Source organism: Sturnus vulgaris, chromosome 10 (genome assembly GCF_052056855.1).
Source record: "Sturnus vulgaris isolate bStuVul1 chromosome 10, bStuVul1.hap1, whole genome shotgun sequence".
Classification (NCBI taxonomy): domain Eukaryota; kingdom Metazoa; phylum Chordata; class Aves; order Passeriformes; family Sturnidae; genus Sturnus; species Sturnus vulgaris.
Genome location: NC_142252.1, coordinates 18,956,842 through 18,975,973, shown reverse-complemented (window position 1 = coordinate 18,975,973; position 19,132 = coordinate 18,956,842). Strand labels below are relative to the sequence as shown.

At 42.7% G+C, this 19,132-nt stretch overlaps 1 protein-coding gene across 6 annotated transcripts in view; it reads left to right on the top strand.

The window, feature by feature from the left end:
• The window catches only part of KCNMB2 (potassium calcium-activated channel subfamily M regulatory beta subunit 2), a 138,530-nt gene extending 122,529 nt beyond the window's left edge, over nucleotides 1-16,001 (top strand). For 4 of the 6 annotated variants that reach the window (XM_014871514.2, XM_014871515.2, XM_088171004.1 and 1 more), the window contains 3 exons: nucleotides 4,191-4,361; nucleotides 7,461-7,656; nucleotides 13,800-16,001. In XM_014871514.2, the coding sequence (XP_014727000.1) occupies nucleotides 4,191-4,361; nucleotides 7,461-7,656; nucleotides 13,800-14,084 (652 nt within the window). In that variant the 3' untranslated portion in view covers nucleotides 14,085-16,001. The remainder of the gene's footprint in view (nucleotides 1-4,190; nucleotides 4,362-7,460; nucleotides 7,657-13,799) is intronic. The other 2 variants (XM_088171005.1, XM_088171003.1) reach the window with 1 other exon arrangement.
• The last annotated feature ends 3,131 nt before the right edge of the window (nucleotides 16,002-19,132 follow it).

Below are 19,132 nucleotides of genomic sequence, written 5' to 3'. Positions count from 1 at the left end.
GAGATGTGTGAACACAGACCAAGTGCTGTTAGTGGGAGAAATTCATCCTCCAGTGTCTGGCAGTGATTTTAACACATGTAAGGTCACCAGAGTCATCATTATATCAAACAAGTGGTGCCTTTTAGAGAAATGATTCACCTTAAATGACCCTTTCCCAGGAATTTTGTTCTTTAAACTTCAGGCAGGAAGATTGTCATATGGATCAGCAAACTTGTCACCAACATATGCTACAACCACAGACTTTTGAGGGGTTGCACTATAATATTAACTGGGCTGCAGTAAGCCACTTGCTCTAAAGGAATCACCTCCTCCTGGCTGGAAGGTATCTCTCAGGCACCTTTTTTTGCAGGATCAGCACCAGAATATCTGTATTTCCTTGCTGTTTTAGCCATTGACAATTCCCCAGCTGCCACTTTTTATGCTAGTCGAGCCCTCATTCTTTCTCAGCTGTCAAAGAGGCTCTCCACACCATTGCAACCATTGTAAAATAAAGCACTGGTTTGATTTGGTTTGGTTCAGTTTTTTCCAGCCTGATGAGGAAGAGGGGGTTAACTGAGTGAAGAAATCTGTTACTATCTATAGGAATCTGCCTACAACCATCACTGAGTATATTTTGAGGGCTCCAGAGAGATTTCCTTTTGCCATAGGTCTACTAGCAAAAACTGGTGCAGCCAAATATACCTGTAAAGAAAAATGTAGAGAAGGTGACTTCTGAGCAGAAAAATCCCTGAATGTAGAGAATTCTGCAGATAAGATCCAGGAGTAGTTTCTAACCATTGCATTCAAGGATTTCTGATACCAATAAACACCTCACCATGGGGTGATTTGAGTGACATCTGCATAACAGCTGTGATATCAGAGAAGTGAATGTGAATTCAAAGTCATTGTGAATTATTCAGGCAGGCAGGCATCCCTGTCTGACAAGCCCTACAACTGCGTGGTGCCAGAGGAGGTAATGTTTCCCTCAGTGTCACACCATGGTCTATTTGCAAGGGGAGGGCTTTGAAGGTAGGTAATCTGTCTTTATTTGAAATAAATTAAGTAATTGCAGGTGCCTGGGTATTCTAGCTTTCCCATGAGGACACTTAGCACTCTTTACAGAGCTTAGTACAGCTCATTTTGGAGCAGGAGGTACAGAAGGATCTGCTGAGCACATTGCAGAGGGATCCCCACACTGCTGCTGTGCAGGGACATGGAGAGGGAAACCTCTGCTCTGTCCCCAGCAGGCACAGTCACATCTGAGAACTCCTCTCTGGCATCTCAGCCTGGGGAGAGCAGCCACTCTTTATCCTCTGAGCAACTTGGCAGAAACGACATGGAAATTTAGCAGGGGAGAACTTCAGTTTGGAAATGATCAAGAGCACAAAGACCTTTTGTCCTTGAGGGCTTGCTTCCTATTAAATGCCTTTGCACAGGTCAGGGAGACCCTGTGTTCTGACAGCTGGGGCTCCTTTAAAAACCAAGAGCCCCCCTGGATATTACAGGGAGTTATCACAGGTAATCACAAGTGTTAAATGGAGTCACTTGATGAGCAGTGCCTGGGATGCAGCGACCTGTGCTTAAACACAGCACAGCTGACTGTGGCTGTGCAGCTCTGGGACCCAAAATCCAGCTAAGCACGGCATTATTCCAGCTGACCGGGCAGAGAGAGGCCCCTGAGCTGTGCCAAAAGTTCACAGGTACAGAACCCATCCTGCACAGCTGAACCCATGTGCAGGCACTGCTGCTGCCCTGGTGAGGGAGGTGCTGAGACTGCTATTCGTGGCCAAATACTGGCAAAAACATATCGTGTTCCCCAAACCAGGGCTCTAAGGGACAAAAATGTGAAGTTTTGTAACAGCAGATATCCCCAGTATCACCCAAGGAGAATTGGCACCTCCTCAGTGCAGGCACATGTATGAGGAGGAGGAGGAGGAGGAGGAGGGAGGGTTGCTCAGCACTGTCTCCTGGGCTGCTGTCCTGGGCTGGCATATGCCACGCCCCGACAGTGTCACCAGGCTGACTCCTGGCAGGGATTCAGGGGAAAACAGCCCTCAGTGAGGTGCACCAGGCTATCACTTTGCTGTTGTTGGGGGCTTTGAATAACTAATATTTACAAAAGAGCAATGGAAGCAGTGCTCCAAGCCTGAGTTCTAAGGCAGAGCTTTCTTTAGTTTTATTTCCTGTGGTAGGTGAGCTTGGAAGATGCACCTGGCAGGTGGTCACCAGTCACCTTTGCCAGGTAGTCTCATTTTCACTACACACCCTTCAGTCCATCTTTTTTTTTACCTCTGATGGCATGTTCCTTGGCTCAAGGCCACATGGGAAGCACTTGTAACCAATTTCAATTAGCTGTTTGTTTTTAAATTGTCCATTTGTACCCCTTTTATGTCCTATGACATTAGTGAGTGATTGCACTGGGCCTGTTTTATGCCTACACGTTGACATAAGTTATGCTGTGTGATGGTTTAATGTGCTGGAACTGCATGACAATCTCTGCCTTCCTGTCTGCTTCCATTTGGGAGCAATGCAAATCCTAGTGGCAGCAGTTAAATACAGTTTGATAAATAATAATAGAAAAGTAACATTAGATTATTACTCTACATTACTTCTTTGAAAGCAATTGCATCTGCCAGTTTACAATATATTTTTTCTCCTGAACAGCAGAGAAAATCTTGACAGGCTGAATTACCATTTCATTTCCAACTAGGAAAACACTGACAAGCTTTAAAGGATGGTTTTGAAGAGACATCATGGACACCTAAAGATGTAAACTACAGTTGGATAAAAAAAACCTCAAGGGTTTTTAGATACAGGAGATTATTGACTGCAGTACCATCTAAGCAAGATTTTTGCTATAAAACCCCACACCATATGTGCTTTTCCTGACTATGACTCATCATCTAAATAGAAATTCAATTCCAGTCTCAAGTAGTCTATGATTAAACATATTTTTTGCTGTTGCTTCTACTGTGTTTATGTATGATTTTACATCTGTCTCATCTCTATTTCTTTATCCTTAATAGTCAATTTAAGTTCTCTGGTTGACCTGACTCAGTGATTTTTTTTTTTCCCACGGATGAGTGAAACTTGGTGGCTTCAGCTTAAAGGAGTGGTGGGTTTGCTAGAGCCCAAAGTGACGTTGATGTTGCTCACCTGCCATTTTGCAGACAGTAGAAGAGGAACTTCTCCCAGTGTGTCCATGTTATGGTGGTGCCAGGGCTCAGAGGTGTGCGGGTGCTTCGGGTGCTGCCTGGATGATTCAAAAGAACCATAACAGAAAACACAGGAGATTTTGACCAGCCTCAGGTCTGTAAGTACATTTTAAACCCACAAAGTTTGAGTGTGTTTGAAATGTACTCAAATATTTCCTTCTCCACCATTGTGTCCTCATGACCCATTGAATCATCAAAGGCTCGGAGATGAAAGGAGGACATATGGTTAGAAAATGCAAAGGACTCTCTGCTGAAGGGGGAATGGTTTGTTGTATCTTCTTTTTCTTTTCTTTTTCTTTCTTTTTTTTAATCCCAGAACAAATAGCTCTGGTGGATAATTCTCCGTGAGGGTTTTCACTGTAATGAGTAACTGGGCTTCCAAAATGCTGTTTTATGAATAAAGTAAATAAGCTCCCAATCAAAAAAACCCCACAGAAATCAATTGCAAAATCCCCATAGTGTTTCATGAGCTTTGAGTCACACTCAGGGCAGAAAATTGCCCAAACCCATAACCTGTAGTGAATCAAAAGAAAACATGGTCCTTTCAAATAATATTAATGATGACTTTCTTCAGGCTATTTCCTACATGTGGTAACATAAGACCTGTTACCCTATTCAGCTGCAGAAAAGACACCTCATACACCTGAACATCTTCTGGTGGCCTAAGATGGCACTGGCAGGTCAAATGCACCTCTGGGATTATTCTCCTGAGCCAAAGAGGCTGTACCAAAGAAGTATTTACTGAGCTGGCACAAGTGTCTAATGTTTGTATTTGCTGTAAGGGGTTTTTACCTTTTCAGAAATGGCTGTAATTTATTTTGGAGATGAATAAGTTTCCCCCAGGTCAGAGTGAATCCGTTGAAAAAGGACACCTGAGGACCTTTAAGCCTTTCTCTTCCATGAGATGGGTATGGAGGTGGAACTGCCCACCCTGTAGAGGCTGCATTGATGATTTAATATGAACTTCACATAAAAATGTATTATTTTCAACCTCAGAAATATTTACCAAAAAATCAGGGATCACGACCTACTGGACAAAAGGAAAACAGTCACAGCCCTAAAAGCTGGGGAAGACAGGGCCATCCTGCTGGGGCTGGCCATGATGGTGTGCTCTATCATGATGTACTTCCTGCTGGGAATCACGCTGCTGCGCTCCTACATGCAAAGGTAATTCCATGGCTCTCTGCTGGGCTCGAGGGTGGTCCCCAAAAATCCTTTTTAGGGTTCACAGATATTCAGGGTGAAATAAAAGAAGAGCTGTGCCACGACCACAGCTTAGCAACATAAAACACTTTAATAATAATGAGAGTAAATGTGGGACAAGGCCCAAAAATCCGAGTACAATAACAGAGGGGAGAAGGTCTCTTTAGGAGCTGGTGGGCAAAGACAAGGGTGAAGGGAGGTCCAGGGTATAAATATATATATATATAAAAAAATATATATACATATAATATATATTATTTTTACATGTATATATAAAAATATATTATATATATATAATAAATAAGAGAGGGGTGGAGTTGAGGCAGGGTCTGATGGGTACAGTGGAAAGTGGAGCAGAGGTGGGGTAAGGGAAAGCAGGGTGCAATGGGGTAGGTGGGTGGAACATTGCACCAACTGAGGGCCAATGGGGATACAAGGAAGGGAGAACATTCTGGATTTGGGAAGGGTGATAATTGACTAGTAAATGAGGTATTAACATGGGCAATCCCATAACTCTTTGGAACATTTTTCTGGGATCATCACAACTTAGACAAATGCCTCCCAAGGTTTAGGGCTGGGATACAACCTCCTCTTTGGTGATGGTTGCCTGACCTGGAAAACCAGTCAGGCTGACTCCCACAGCTGTCCCTGCTCTCACACCCTCTGCTCCAGCTGACTCCATGTGGTTTACTCTTTTGATTCCTTTTATTAAAGTTTTTTCATTTGGTCAACATAAGCCAAACTTTGCACTTCCTTGCCCCAGTATAAATTAGGCACAGCCACAGTGAAAGCAGTTCGAGTAACGCTGGCATAAAGTGAGGGAAGAATTAGATCCCTGTTTGACAAAATCTCGATCCACAGGCTTTAGGCTTGGTGCAGTTTAACACCGGTATAATATCCATATCAGCTGCCCTGCAGTCTGCTGAACCTTTTAAGCTTCTCAGGGTCTGTTGCTGCAAAGCCCAGACTCGGGACAAAAGAGCAAAAATTATTTTGCAGCCTTGAGAAACGGTGTGCTTCCAAATGAAGGATGGAGAATTAATTTGGGAAAGAAATCAAGCTCTTTGTGGCATGTAGTTTTCCATGTCGGTTATTACTTTCATTTTAACAAGTGAAATCCTCATGAAAGATAGTAATTTGCTGAAAGCCAAAGACCATCTTTCATCATTCCTGCACTGCACTTAATTTTTCTGAGATTTTCTCTGGCTTCCTCCTCTGCCACCGAGCAGAGACTTTGGACTGTGATTCATTAACAACATTTACAATCAGTTTTCAAGCATCAGCCCTATTTAAAATCCAGCTCAGACTGCAATAAGACTGTCAGTGATGGGGTTTTTTTCTGCCCTGATTGGTGGAGTTAAGGGAATGAAAAATGTGTAACTGGGGATCAAAATATTAGTCTGCCGTGCCCCAAACCACACTAAGGCAGGGGCACATACCTGGAGCATTTTGGGTTAAACACCACAGGCTGCTTCTTTAGGCACATGCAAGAAGTGCCTACATTTAACTGGTGTGAACATCCTCAATTATACTGGTGCACCTGCATGAGAATATTCCCTCTCGACCCTGCAGTGATGAGGAATACAGATGAGGATGAGCTGTACTGATTCACAGCATCTTATTTATGTGATAAAGTTATTTGTCCCTTTTTAAATCAAGGCAAAATTTAGATTTTGAAAACTGAGATCAAGGCCTGTTAGGTATCCAAGAGCATTTGCTATTCCAAATTGCTCTCCCAGACCTTTCAGCAATATCAGGGTCAATTGCAGAGGCTGCTAAGGTCAAAATCACTCACGTGGAAAGAGTTGATTTATATTATATGATATGTGAAAAAAAATGCCAGAAGATATCAAAGCACCTCCAAAATATCAACTATTCCATCTTCACAAGTCTGTGGTAGGTAGGTGTTACTTTATTACCCCCCTACATGAATAAAACAGCAGCAGAAAGGTGCAAGTGAGGAGAAGACAACCCAGGAGCCTTTGCTGTCACTTTTTTCCATACAGATCTCCTCAGGGGTTATTCTCCTTTACAGCTATACCCCTCCAACAAATACTGCCTGAGAGGGGGAAAAAATTCCTTTCATTCAATTTCCCCCCAGAAAACATAGCATAATTTAATATAGATGTAAAGCGGAATATGCAAGCAGAATTACTGCCAAAGTAAAACAGCAATAGAATTAGTCAGAAATCTTTGATATCACTTACTATGTAAAGCCTCTCATAGGTTTTTTGAGGGGCAAGCAGACCTTCATCCCCTTCATGATAGGGCAAGAGAGTCACATTGGGGGTGAGCTGATGGGCTGAGCATGATTAAAGGGGAACTGTGGGTGAAACCTTCCCCCAGCCCACAAAGGGCTTTTTTCAGAACCCTCAGTGTGCCCTTTCCCCAAGGGAAACACAGCTGTAGATTTTTAAATACATGCCAGCAAACATTGCTAGTGCACATCCAGGCTCCATCCTTCCAGTTTTAGCCTCTGGTGAATTGGAGATGAGATTAAATCCTCCAGAAAAGTTACAACCACTGACTTAACTTACAGAAAACTGAGCAAGCTGCCACTAGGAAAAGCTTTCCCACAGGTAGAGCTGCATGAGGGTTCCTATGCCTCCATGCACATGAGAATCCATACCCTGCTAATTCAAAATTGTCCTCTCAACTTTCACTTTAAATTGACCTGGACTTTGAGTTAACCCTCAGGTCTTAGTTCAGGGTGCCTTGTCAGGCAGCACTGGCTCTCCCCAGCACAGACTGCTCAGTTTTCTTCTGTCTCTGCTGGCATCCTTTTAAATATACCTTCTCCAGGGTCAAAGTTCCAGTTCGCTTTCCATTTATACACAGACATAAGTGAATAAGGTAATTTTGTGCCTATAGGCTAAAGTTTAGGTACTACAGAATAAAACACTTGATGTGATGTGTGACATGAGACAGCCCAGGCTTTGCTGCAGCACGTAGCCTCTCCTACAAGATGCCCCCAGTATATCTCTGATGGGAATCCTGAGATGGCTTTAGTGCTTATTTGCCTATTCTTGCCATGCTCTAATGTCTCTTTTTTTTCCTGCTCAGTGTCTGGACAGAAGAGACTCAGTGCTCACTACTCAATGCATCCATCACAGAAACCTTTAACTGCTCATTTAACTGCGGTCCAGAGTGCTGGAAAATCTCTCAGTACCCCTGCCTGCAGGTGTATGTTAATCTCACCTCTTCTGGCCAGAAGCTTCTACTCTACCACACCGAGGAAACAATGAAAATTAATTCTGAGGTAGGAGCACAGAATAAAATTTGTTCCTAAATGGGTTTCTGGAGGGCTTCTCATATCATTACATCTATTCCTCATTTTAAAGCAATATAGTGCTTCCAGCTCCTGCTCCACTGATAAATAGAGAGCAGAGAAAGCAGAGATCAGTGCACAAACACAGCTCACACGCCTGGAGAGGGGGCAACTTTCTGCCTCCATCCATTCCTCATGGGGTGCTGTGCCCAAGGGAGCCTCCCTCATCCTTTCCAAGAGCCCTACAGGAGCAGGGGATCACCCAGCACTTGTCACATTGATATTCTCGTGGAGATGTGGACAAGTAATTTCCCAACTAGGAATGGCTCCCCATGACAGTGAGCACCCCTAGAAATGTGCAGGGGTCATCCAGGTGGCAGTGAGAATGGAAATGGCACCATTTCTGCTGGGCCAGGCAAGGTGGCAGGGAGAGACGGGAGCCCATCTCCATCTCTGGTGACAAACTCTGTGCCTGAGAGCTCCACTGAGGGCAGCTGTGCTGCTGGGCTCCAGTCACTGCATTTACCCTGCAAAGATCCTGGAAGTGTGCTGAGTGGGGAGTGCTGCAAGATAAAAGCAGCAGCATAAATATAAAAGGCCTGGCTTTGGGGGGTGAATAAGATAAGGAGTTGCCCCATCCTGGCAGCACAACTTCCCTGATTCCAGACACTGAACTGATGGAATTTGATCAAGTCTGAAGAATTCCCCTCTCTGCTTCTGCAAGTACAAAGTGCAGGGTAACTCCAGCCAGGGGGGATGGAGAGAGCTCCTGTGTGCTGAGGAGGTGGTGAGGAGGCAGCAGAGGCACAGAAGGGGGTCCCCAGCAGTGGCAGCACAGCTCTGTGTGTGTGCCTGGCACCGGGCTGTGCCTCACTCCTGCCTTCTCAGGTGGCTCTGCGCCCCTTCCACAGAGAAAAGCGAGATGGGAACAGGGAAATGTCCCTCTCCCCACCTTCCTTTCTTCAAAATTGGAGTGAGCTAGGATACAGTGCAATCATTAGACTTACAGGTGCCAGGTTTTCTTTAACTACTTGGTTATCCAAGGTCACTGAACCCCAAACTTGGCAAAGCACACCCCGGATCAGGCTGCTGACAACATAACCTATTGTGTTTCTATTTATGGCAGCCGTTCAGTAGAACAAATCACTTCTGCATATTAAGATGAAGTGATATTAAAATTAGTCAAAGCATGGCATGGTTGCACTAGGCTGTTTATTCTGCTGCATAATTAACTCTCATGGTTGAGAGATGGAGTCCTCTGGATTTGAAGTGTGAAATGGAGAAGAGTTCCCCCTTTTTCCCCTCTGCTCTGGCATCAGTGCAGGAAGAGGCATTCATTGTCTGTGAAGCCTGAGGCAGGACAGACCTTACTTCCTGCTGGGGCACAAGCAAAATCATGATGTTCACACCTCAGTTTGATTAAAAGAGATCAGATAAATCTCTGTGCTCCACTGATTCAAATAAATCGAGACATTCAGCAAAAATCTCCACATTCTGTTATTGATCATTTTTGTTGGCTGAAATGGACTTTGAAATTCTCCCAGATGCCACCTCCTCTTAATTTAGTGTAGGCACAGTTAATACTTCTGCAGCCCAAGGTTGTTTTACAGGTTAAGCTCTGCTCTCAGGAGGATTCCTAGGTTTTCCTGACATGCTGCTGGCTATGTGACCTGAATACAAAAGCAGTCTGGAGTGGAAGTTTGCAATATCTGTAAATTACTTGTCTTCTTGCTCATGGCTCAGATCAGCAGAGTTTCCAAGCTCAAATCAGCACAACCAGTCTCAGCATTCCAGATGTGCTTTCCCTCTTCCCTGGCCAGAGAGCATCCCCATGCAGCAGGAAAGCAGTCCTGAGCAGTGCTGGGTGGTGATGCTCCAGCTGGGTGCTAAGCTGTTTCTCTCCATCCACTTAGAGCTGTCTTTAGTTCCCTGTCTTTACCCTTGCCAAATAAACAAACAAACAAAAAAAAGAACAAAACAAAATAAACAAACAAACAAACAAAAAATAAAATAAAACAAGCACCAAAACTGTGCCTGGCTCACTGAGCTCTGACATTACTGGGGACACCAGAGAGCACAGCCCTGACACTCCAAGGCTAACACCAGCTCAACAAAAGGTGAGCACCCCTGAAGCAAGCTCTCTGCTTTGCTGAGCACCCACACACAGAGACAGAGCAGCATCTGGAGCCTGTCTCTCTGTTCTCCCCACCAGCCAACACGGACAGAGCAAAATTCACTTTGATTTTAAATAACGGTTTATCAAGGAGAATTGCTGTCTAACCTGGCTGTCAGCTCAGAAGGTGGAATAAGGAGTAGGTACAATTTAAACTGAGATCTACAGCATGCTGCTGCCAGTCTCTGGTGGGAATCAGTGGGAAGTCAGTGGATATCTGTCAAGCTGCTCAAGTCTAGCCAAGAAAAGCACATAAGATTTTTTTCTGGTTTTTCATTGCTCTCCCTGTGCCTACTTTATCACTAGCCTTTAGGACCAGCCCAGCCCCTTGTCAATACTACAGACTAAATAGTTTAAATGCTTCCATGGCTGCACTTTCCTTCCTCAGCTGCAAAGGCTCTAACAGCCTCTGCAAGAGGTAAATCAGTCACAGAGCCAGGCTGTCAGCATGAAGAAGGGCTGTGGTAGTTAAAGCAATTAGAGAGGCCCCATTCTGATCTCATATTATGTAATTTTTGACTCTTTTCATGTCATTGGAGCTACTGCTGATTTCTATCGGTTCTCCATTACTAGATAACAAGAAGGATTTAATCACCAAAATCAGCTGTAACTGCCTGAGACTCAGAAATTATGTGGACTCTCAGGTATTTATAAGACAGGAAGGAGTTTCCCTGGTGCAAGGAGGGGAAGCAGAGGTGTTCAGCTGTGCATTCCAGTAGACCCATTTTAAGGCTGCAACCAGAGAATTCCTTCTGAGGAATCAATTCAGGCCTACTCAGACACAGAACTCCAACTTCAACCCTTCTCCAAACTTGTTTCACTTTCCAAAAGAGGTGTAAATTAGCACCCTGACACTTTCTCACAAAGATTGCCACAGTACATCCTGCCTAAGTTTCCAGGCTCAGCTTGGACACCAATCCCAGCCACAGACAAATGATGAGAGTTGTGTATTTCACTGCCCAGCCTCAACTGGGGGCTTTTCTGGCAGTAGCATTTTAAGTGTATCTTCATTGATTGAAGGGAAACTGCCTCCAGTTCGCCTGGAGAAGTTGTGTGATCTCCACCCTTGGAGATATTCATAACTTGACTGGACAAGTCCCTGAGCAGCTCTGCACTGAGCAGGGCACTGGACTGGATGTGTCCAGAGGTAGGTCAGACAGGATACCTACCCATTCCTTTATATTAGGAAAGTAAAGATGAAAACATTTATGACAACTTCTATTTGTAAGTGTCTGGTAGAGCCTTCTTGTGCTCAGATTGCAAGGGACACAAGAACCACCTTTCTCATGCTGTATGACAGAAAATTCACATGGGGTAGAGCACCAGACTTTGTTTACTTGCAGATTTCCAAGTGTTTGACAATGCAGAAGTGCCAAAAACCAGCATAGATTTAATCATCTACATCCGCAGGTATAGCATAACAGTTGTGGATATAAAATTCCTTATCAGGCACTGGAGAAAACTATTGGAAATTTAAACTATGGAAAACAAAACATCAATACATCCCGTTAATGAGTCTTCCTACTTGTTTGCCAAACACCTATGAAACACAGCCCTGTGCTATCTCTGGGATCTCACTGGGAAAGCTGAGATGTTCAAGGAGGCCAGGAGTGCCCCAAAACCAAAATTTAATGTCCTTGTGTTGAGAACCTTCTTAAAGCTATGACCAAGATGTTTCCAGGATCCCAGGAGAACCAGAGTGAGGCAGAGAGCACACAGAGTAAAGGGCACACACACCTGGGACATCACAGCCTGGAGAGAGAGCACAAAGAGTCTGGATGAGAGGCAAAATAAATCAACTTCCCTTGCACAGCTGCACTTCACAGTTTCATTCTCCCAGGCCCTCCATCATGGGCAGCCCAACACAGCTGGTGGCTCTGTGCCAGCAGTGTAGGAAGGAACAGCTCAAGTTCTGCTTCAGGTCCCCTCTGAAAACACTTGGACTCTTCTTGGACTCACTGCACTCAGGATATTTCTGTAAACTTAAAACCCAAGAATCATTCATCCTTTTGGCTTCTACATACTCTCTGTTTTCTGTCAATGGGAAGTTGTATTTTGCAAAAGTGGCCAAGTTCTCATTCAATCATCTCATTCAGGATGCTTCATAGGAATTCGAGAAACAGAAATGTATAGCAAAAAAATTACAAGAAAAGACCCCCAAATTTCCCCCCAAAAAACACAGCACAAACTGATTTGAACTGGAAATATTGCTCTTATGGCAGTGATAACAGATAATTTATTAAGGGAAAATGAGGAATGCTTCACTGAGAGATTTCCCCTACTTAGGAGATTATGATCTATTAAAGACTCATGGGCACTGGAAGAGGGCTCATGACTTTGGACATTTAAGACAAATTTGGTCAGACTACAAGAGAATATCCTATAGGGAGCAGACATGCTCCAGCAGCAAGATGGATGAGATATTAATGCTCTGATATTTTTCATCTGTAATTTCTAGAGCTCTATGAAATATTCATAATGGCAGTGTGGCCACGCTCCACCATTAATGCTCCAGTCTGCTAACGACAGACAATCTCTCTGCCATGCTTCAAATCATATTCTGTGTTAATAACTTGCCAATGAATCAATCAAATCCTGTTATGAGGTTAATCCTTTGATCATAATTAGGACTAGAGATTTGTTGCAGTGTGTTAAAAAAAGAAGTTGCAGCATGTCACTGAAAAGAACAGAGGGACATTTATGAAGTATGTACATTAAAGCAGTAATAATCAAAACCCATGGGTCACATTATTTTAATCAAGACATCTTTTTTTCCTTTGCGAAATGCACTTTCTCATTAAATTATCTAGGGCTACTTTAGGTTCTCACCAGGACCAGCAGCCTGCTGGGTCCCCCCCCAGCATGTCCAAGGAGAAGTCAAGCAGCAGATTTCCACTCCTCCTGAAGCAGTTAATCAAAAACCTGTGCAGATGTAGAAAACTTTAGGATTTGGTGGGGTATAAGTGCATAGAAGAGAGAAGGAAGTGAGAGGCCCTGGGCTGCTCCCATCAATCATCTTCCAGACCAGAAGGAGCAACAGCAAGTTCAGGGGTTTCTGCTCTAGGTCAAAAGTTGTCCAGATGTGGCTTCAATCCTTGTGTCTGCCTACCACCTCTCTAGCCCAGGGTCAGTAGGGCCCAGGGCTACTGTCCTACCTTTTCCATGGAATATCTTCAATGCATGGGCTCCATGAGGCAGTTTTTTAAATAACTTGCCTTTAGCATTTGCTGGAAATCTAGTTTGCAACTGTGCTAGACAGAGCCACCCCTAAATCTTATTTCCTTTGGGACTAAAACTGAAATTCCAGGATCATCTTCAGAGAGAAGGAGCTGTTGGACTAATGCTGGAGTCAAAAGCAAAAGCATCACTAAGACCCACCCTGGCAACCAGGTTGATTTTCAGCTGGAGGCTGAATGAAAGTCCTCTAGGCTGTCAGTAGGAAAACCTAGACTATGTATTTGTCTCTAGCTGAGGCATTACCCCCATTAGAATATTTGTGTAAGGGTCTCTCCTCATCCCTCTCCCCTCTGAGTGAACTCCTGTGCCCACTGTGATCACTTTGATCCAAGCCAAGTGAGATCCTAAACTACCAGATTTGTATTTACAGAAAGTCAATTACCCATCTAACTGCAAGCATGTGTGTGCCACTTAAGATGAAGAGGTACTTCATCAGTTCTATTTTTGCATGTGTAAATTAGCAGTAATAATATATTCACCTATCTCACAAGGCACTGTGCAGATTAAAGCATTAATGTTTGAACAGCACTTGGAGGTTCTCCAATGGGAAATTCTGTAGATGTGCAAAATATTGAGTTTTGCTGCGATAAATTTATTATTAGCGTAATAGTATTCCACTCTTGTTATGAAAAGCATAATCATCTCGAGATTTCCCCACTTGCCACCTGAAAACAGACACTGTAACAGGTTGGGAGCTGTTTTTCTCCCTCTGATTTCTCCCCAGTGTTCCTACATCCCCAAGTGCGGGAAGAATTACGAGGAATCCATGTCGCTGGTGAACGTGGTGATGGAAAACTTCAGGAAGTACCAACGCTTCTCCTGCTTCTACGACCCCGAGGGCGTTCAGAAGAACGTGATCCTCACCAAACTGTACAGCTCCAACGTGCTGTTCCACTCGCTCTTCTGGCCCAGCTGCATGATGGTCGGTGGGGTGGCCATCGTGGCCATGGTAAAGCTGACTCAGTACCTCTCCCTGCTCTGCGAGAGGATCCAAAGGATCAGCAGATAGGAAAGGACACTCCTCTGAAATTCAATTACAGCGAAAATACTGTTCTTCTCATTCTTCACCAAAGAACCTTAAGTTTGTAATGTGCAAGTCTGGTATAAGTTCCTTACTATATTCTTCTAAGTAGAGCAATAATGCAAAAGCTGTTCTATATGCAAACATGATGTTATTATTATGCAGACGACTGAAGAAGTTCCTGTTTTGTGTTGACCGTCTCTATGATCTTGTTTTATGCTGGGATTAGTACTTTCTTTTCTACAGCCAAGATAGGGCTCAGTGTGACCATTGGCCAGGCTTTAGTCAATTGATGTTTTTGGTGTAAAAGATTCAGGGGAAATTCACTGCTGGACAAAGGGCAGCCAACCACTTGTGCATCATTGATGTCTCACAGCTGGCTCAGTCCATTCGATGGATTTGTGGCTTTGGATTTTTAATATTGGCTGCAGGAGTGAGAGGAAAAGCACTGATTAGGGTTTTTTTAATGGTAAGATGGCACAAAAAGGATGCATTATGAGGTCGGGATAAGCATACAGTATTTTCAGCCTCAGTAGGACTTGGTGATGCTTTGTGTTTGCACCCTTGGCTCAGAAGTCAATTGTACCCTATGGTGTTTATAAGGTCTTTTGGAAAACACTTTGGAGTTTTATTTTGTGTAGTGCTGTCATTTTCTTCTGTCTTATCAACATAATTTTTGTCACTTGCAGAAGCTGTAGCCAAAAAGCAAAAAACACCTTGTTCCATTTTGTATTCTAGTTTGAGCCCTATTGATGGAGTTGGGACCAGAACTCCTTATGTAAAGGTTTATTATTCATTTGTCTTGTATTTGCTACCATATCACTGTAAAGAAAAAAGTAACACTATCAGCTATTTTTTCATTTTTTACTTCCAACTATTTTAGATTTTTTTACTTGATATATATACAGATATATATATATATATATAAAGAAAAAGCTATATTATATCTAGTTGTGTATTGAAACTTGTTTAGGGGGGTTTTTTTCTTTGTTTTTACCCACTGGAAAATGAACAGTACAACTCATGTATTTATAACCTTCAGCCTTGGATAATATCATAGCATGGAGAAGCAGCACTGCAGGATCTTATCCAATATTCATGATGTTGTTTCAGTCAAAGGTCTCTGTTGCTATGACATGGGAAATGACAAAAATCTCATCCAATTCTACAGCTCTATTATCTGAATTGTTAGATAATCATCATAACACATTTGGAAATCTCTCCTGACCTAAACTCACTACGCAGTGCTGGCTGACATGAATTATGATTTACAAGACCCAGGTACAATGATTTATTGGAAAAACTGAGAATCTGGCTAAATTGTTGTCCTATCTGTCAGATATTTGCCACAGTATACTTGCCAGTTTAATTTCATACATACTGTAGTCACAATTTCTTCATAATTTATTTTTATTCCCCTATAGAAAACATTCCTTCTTATGTTTTAAAGACACCTCTCTCAGTTCCTCATATTGCACCCAGTCCTGAAGAACAAATATAAAGCACATTCTGGAAGCAATTCTGTAAACTCATTATCCAATAGCTCAAAGAAACCATATAGAGGCCTACTCAAATGAAGAAAATAACATTTTTCCCTTCAAAAAGACTGCAAATGAAGTATTCTGCCTATTTCATCTATATATATAAGTACCTTTCCTCAACATAGCATTAAAAATTTCAAGATGTTACAAAACAAGTCATGCAAGTGTAATGTGAGCTGTAAAAAAAAAAGAAAAAAAAAAAAAAGAAAAAAAAAGGAGTTCTCAGCAGTGAAAATAAACCTGCAATCTTGTAATCAGTAGTATAATTTTCCTTAGGTAATTAAACTCCTGGAGGGTGGGGGGATAATGAAGGTTCCAAAAATATGTAATAAAAATATTCAATTAAATCTTCCAGATTTCAGTATCTTCTGCCTTCAGATCTGGCTTGTTTCATCAAACTGCTTTCTGCAGCTTCCATTGCCAAGGCGAGAGGAGTGCTGGTGCACCAGGGAATTCATAAATGTTCCTAGGCAAACACTCACTTTTGATCAATATGTTGGAATTGCAGAAGCGGCGCTGGGAGGTTTGGGAACCTCAGCATCAGTGGGGCTGTGCTGCCAACCACGATTCCCAAATCAGGAATTCTGCACAGAGCTCTGGTGAGGTGGCTTTTCCACACCATCACCACCACTTGTGCTGGCCATTTGCACGATGATTTAGGTGCCTCGGGACATTGTTGGTGCCTGTGTTTGTGTATTTTTGCTCGGTGACAGGGAAGCTGATTGCTCCTGACATTTACACATCAAACGCTGCTTTCAACATATCGTGCCATAAAACATTGCACCAGAGCTCCTGTGGGTGAAACATCTTGCTGCTGTTGTAGGCTATAATCATTTTGTTGACGTTAAGGGAGAGATCTGTGGGATAGCAAAACAACTTGAGTAATTGGATGGAGTGAGGTAAAACAATAATTTTGAAGGGAATTATCCATCTGATCCCTGGCACTGTTAACCCCCTACTGAAGTGTTAGCACTGCAAATGGGATTTTTGACAACTCCTGGTGCCCCAAAGAGAGGTGGTGTTTCAGCAGGGATGTTAGTCTGCCCTATTTCTTTCTCTACTCTATTTTAATATCATGTTTTCCCTTGCAAAAGGCATCGATAGGCATCCTATAGGCAGCTCAAATGAATGGCAAAAAACATGTAATGCAATTCAGCATCCAGGCAAACCTACCCTGTTTCTAACACTGGTTCTGACTCTTCCCAGCACAAACATTTCAACTCTCTATGTCCCATCTGGGCATTTGGGACAGCAGGGAAAGGCCTGTCCTGGAAAACCCTGGAAGGGACAGGTGCAAGATTGTGCAGCATTTCCAGGCATCAGAAGCCTATGACAAGCAACTTTGTGTGATTTAAAATGATTTAAAGCATTCATAAGGATTTCAGACACCAAATTCCCAAGGCCTTTTAGTAGTTGTTATTTTCTTAATTAGATTGTATATGTCAAGCCTTATTCCTATTCTGGAACATCTAAATCTGAAGCTGAAGTGTGAACATCCTTGCTGTAATACTTTGAAATTTGGCACCTTGCAGCAGATTTACTAAATGTCAGCAGCTAGGACAACAGAGGGTTTATTTTGATTTAGTTTTCTTCATTGAGGAGATGTCAATTTTTCTCACAAAATGTACCCAGTTAGAAGAATACCTATCTCCAGGGTGAGCTTGGGTGAATGCAGCAAGGAGAGAGGGTTCAGGAAACACAAGACGAGGAGGAGGAGACATCTCAAGGAGACACAAATGCAGGGATTCCCTACCTGAAGGACAAAGAGGGAATAAAGTCTCACCTTGTAACTTTGTTTTTCTTCTATTTTTTTAGAGGATAGGAGTGAACTTGGGTAATTAATTTTTTAATTCTGTTTTAAAAATTGGGTTGGGGGTGAGGGTTAGGGGTTGGGTTAGGGTTCATGTCAGTTCAATGGAAGGAGTTGCTGAGAAAGAACTGGCCGGTGTTCATCCTTTCCATGAGGATTCCTGCTCTCATTTGACTGTCAACCTTTGACCTTACAGCAGTACAAACTCTGTCATGAGTGGCATTGTCTGTTCAATACCACCTTTATAATTTTTCAGCTAATTTCCCTTCTCATACAGTCATGCCAGTATTAAATTAGCTCCAGGTATTCAAGAGTGTTATCCAGTGTCTTTGCAGCAACACAATTTTTCCATGGACTCTGAGCATCTTCTCTCCATTAGCCACTGTACTGTTCATCATCCATCAGAGGTTTGGGAGAATCCCTCACTTTTCTGCTCCACTGAGCACTTGTCACTTCCCAACACTCAGTTTTGCAGAGGAAAACCATGCACAGCTTTTGAAGTTCCCAAACATCTCACAACTGAATACAAACTTTGCCAAATTGTTTTTGTTGTGCAGGATAGAGTGAAAAGCAGGAGTAAACTTCAATTATTTTGTTTCAGTGTTTTGAAAACAAAATGTTCCCATTTTTCAGTTTGAACTGAAGAAGCATTTTAAAATCAAGGGATGAGGGAAACATTTTATATAGGAAATTTTGAAAAATAATAGAAACATAAAAGCTCCTCTGATGTGAAGCAAAATCAACAATTGATCAGTTCACTGAATATTCTGAGGTGGGGGGTTTTTTGTGAGGTAGATCAGAAAGGTTCTTTCATTTTTATCTCCCACAGTGAAGTGCAGGATCCATCACAAGGATGTAACCAGCAGCAGCCCCAGCTGGGTCCAGCCAGGCTCATGTGGGTGATGGTCAGCTCAGGGATCACCAGGATGGGTAAAGCAAAGCCCAGCACCTCCAAGAGTGTGGACTGAGCTGTTTCTGTGGACATACTCTGTTTTTAAAGTTAAACCAAGCTACCTTGATTTTTATGTTTTTTAACACAACGTTCAGGCCATGGGATTCCATGTCCTGTTAGCCCCAGGAGTGTGGCCAGCACAGCATTTGGCCCATTATGAGTTGGCTTTCCCAAGCTCTGTCCTCTCCTATGTTTGATAAATCCTAGGAGGGGTTGATGCTGCCTTTGGCCACCTGCTGCTCCCCCAACAAGCCAATTCTTGTCCCTGATCTGCAGCTTCTAGATACAAAACAAATTCCATTGGACACAAAGGGCTTCTTCTTCCTTCAGATATCATCTAAAAAAATTAAAAAATCAGCAATGCTGCTGGGTGAATTCACACCAAGATTTTTTAAATAAATCAAATTTCTCCAAACACTGAAAAAAAAGTGTTAATATTAGCAGAGCCCTCCATGCAGCCTGTCTACTTTTTCTAGTTCTCCATTTTCATAGAAGGAGCTGGTAGGTGAGTATTTATTTATTTTTAGTGGAAGTACATTTATTTAGGTAAGAATTTTGTGTATTTCATTGCTTAGTGATTTTATTGTAATATATATGGTAAGAGAAGCTAATTCTAAAATGCTTTGCAAGTTCTGTTGCAACATGGCCATTTCCAGGCAGAAGCTCAGCAAATGACTCATAAAACATGGGCAGAGATGGAGGACCAGCTCTCACTGAACACATAGAAAAGGTT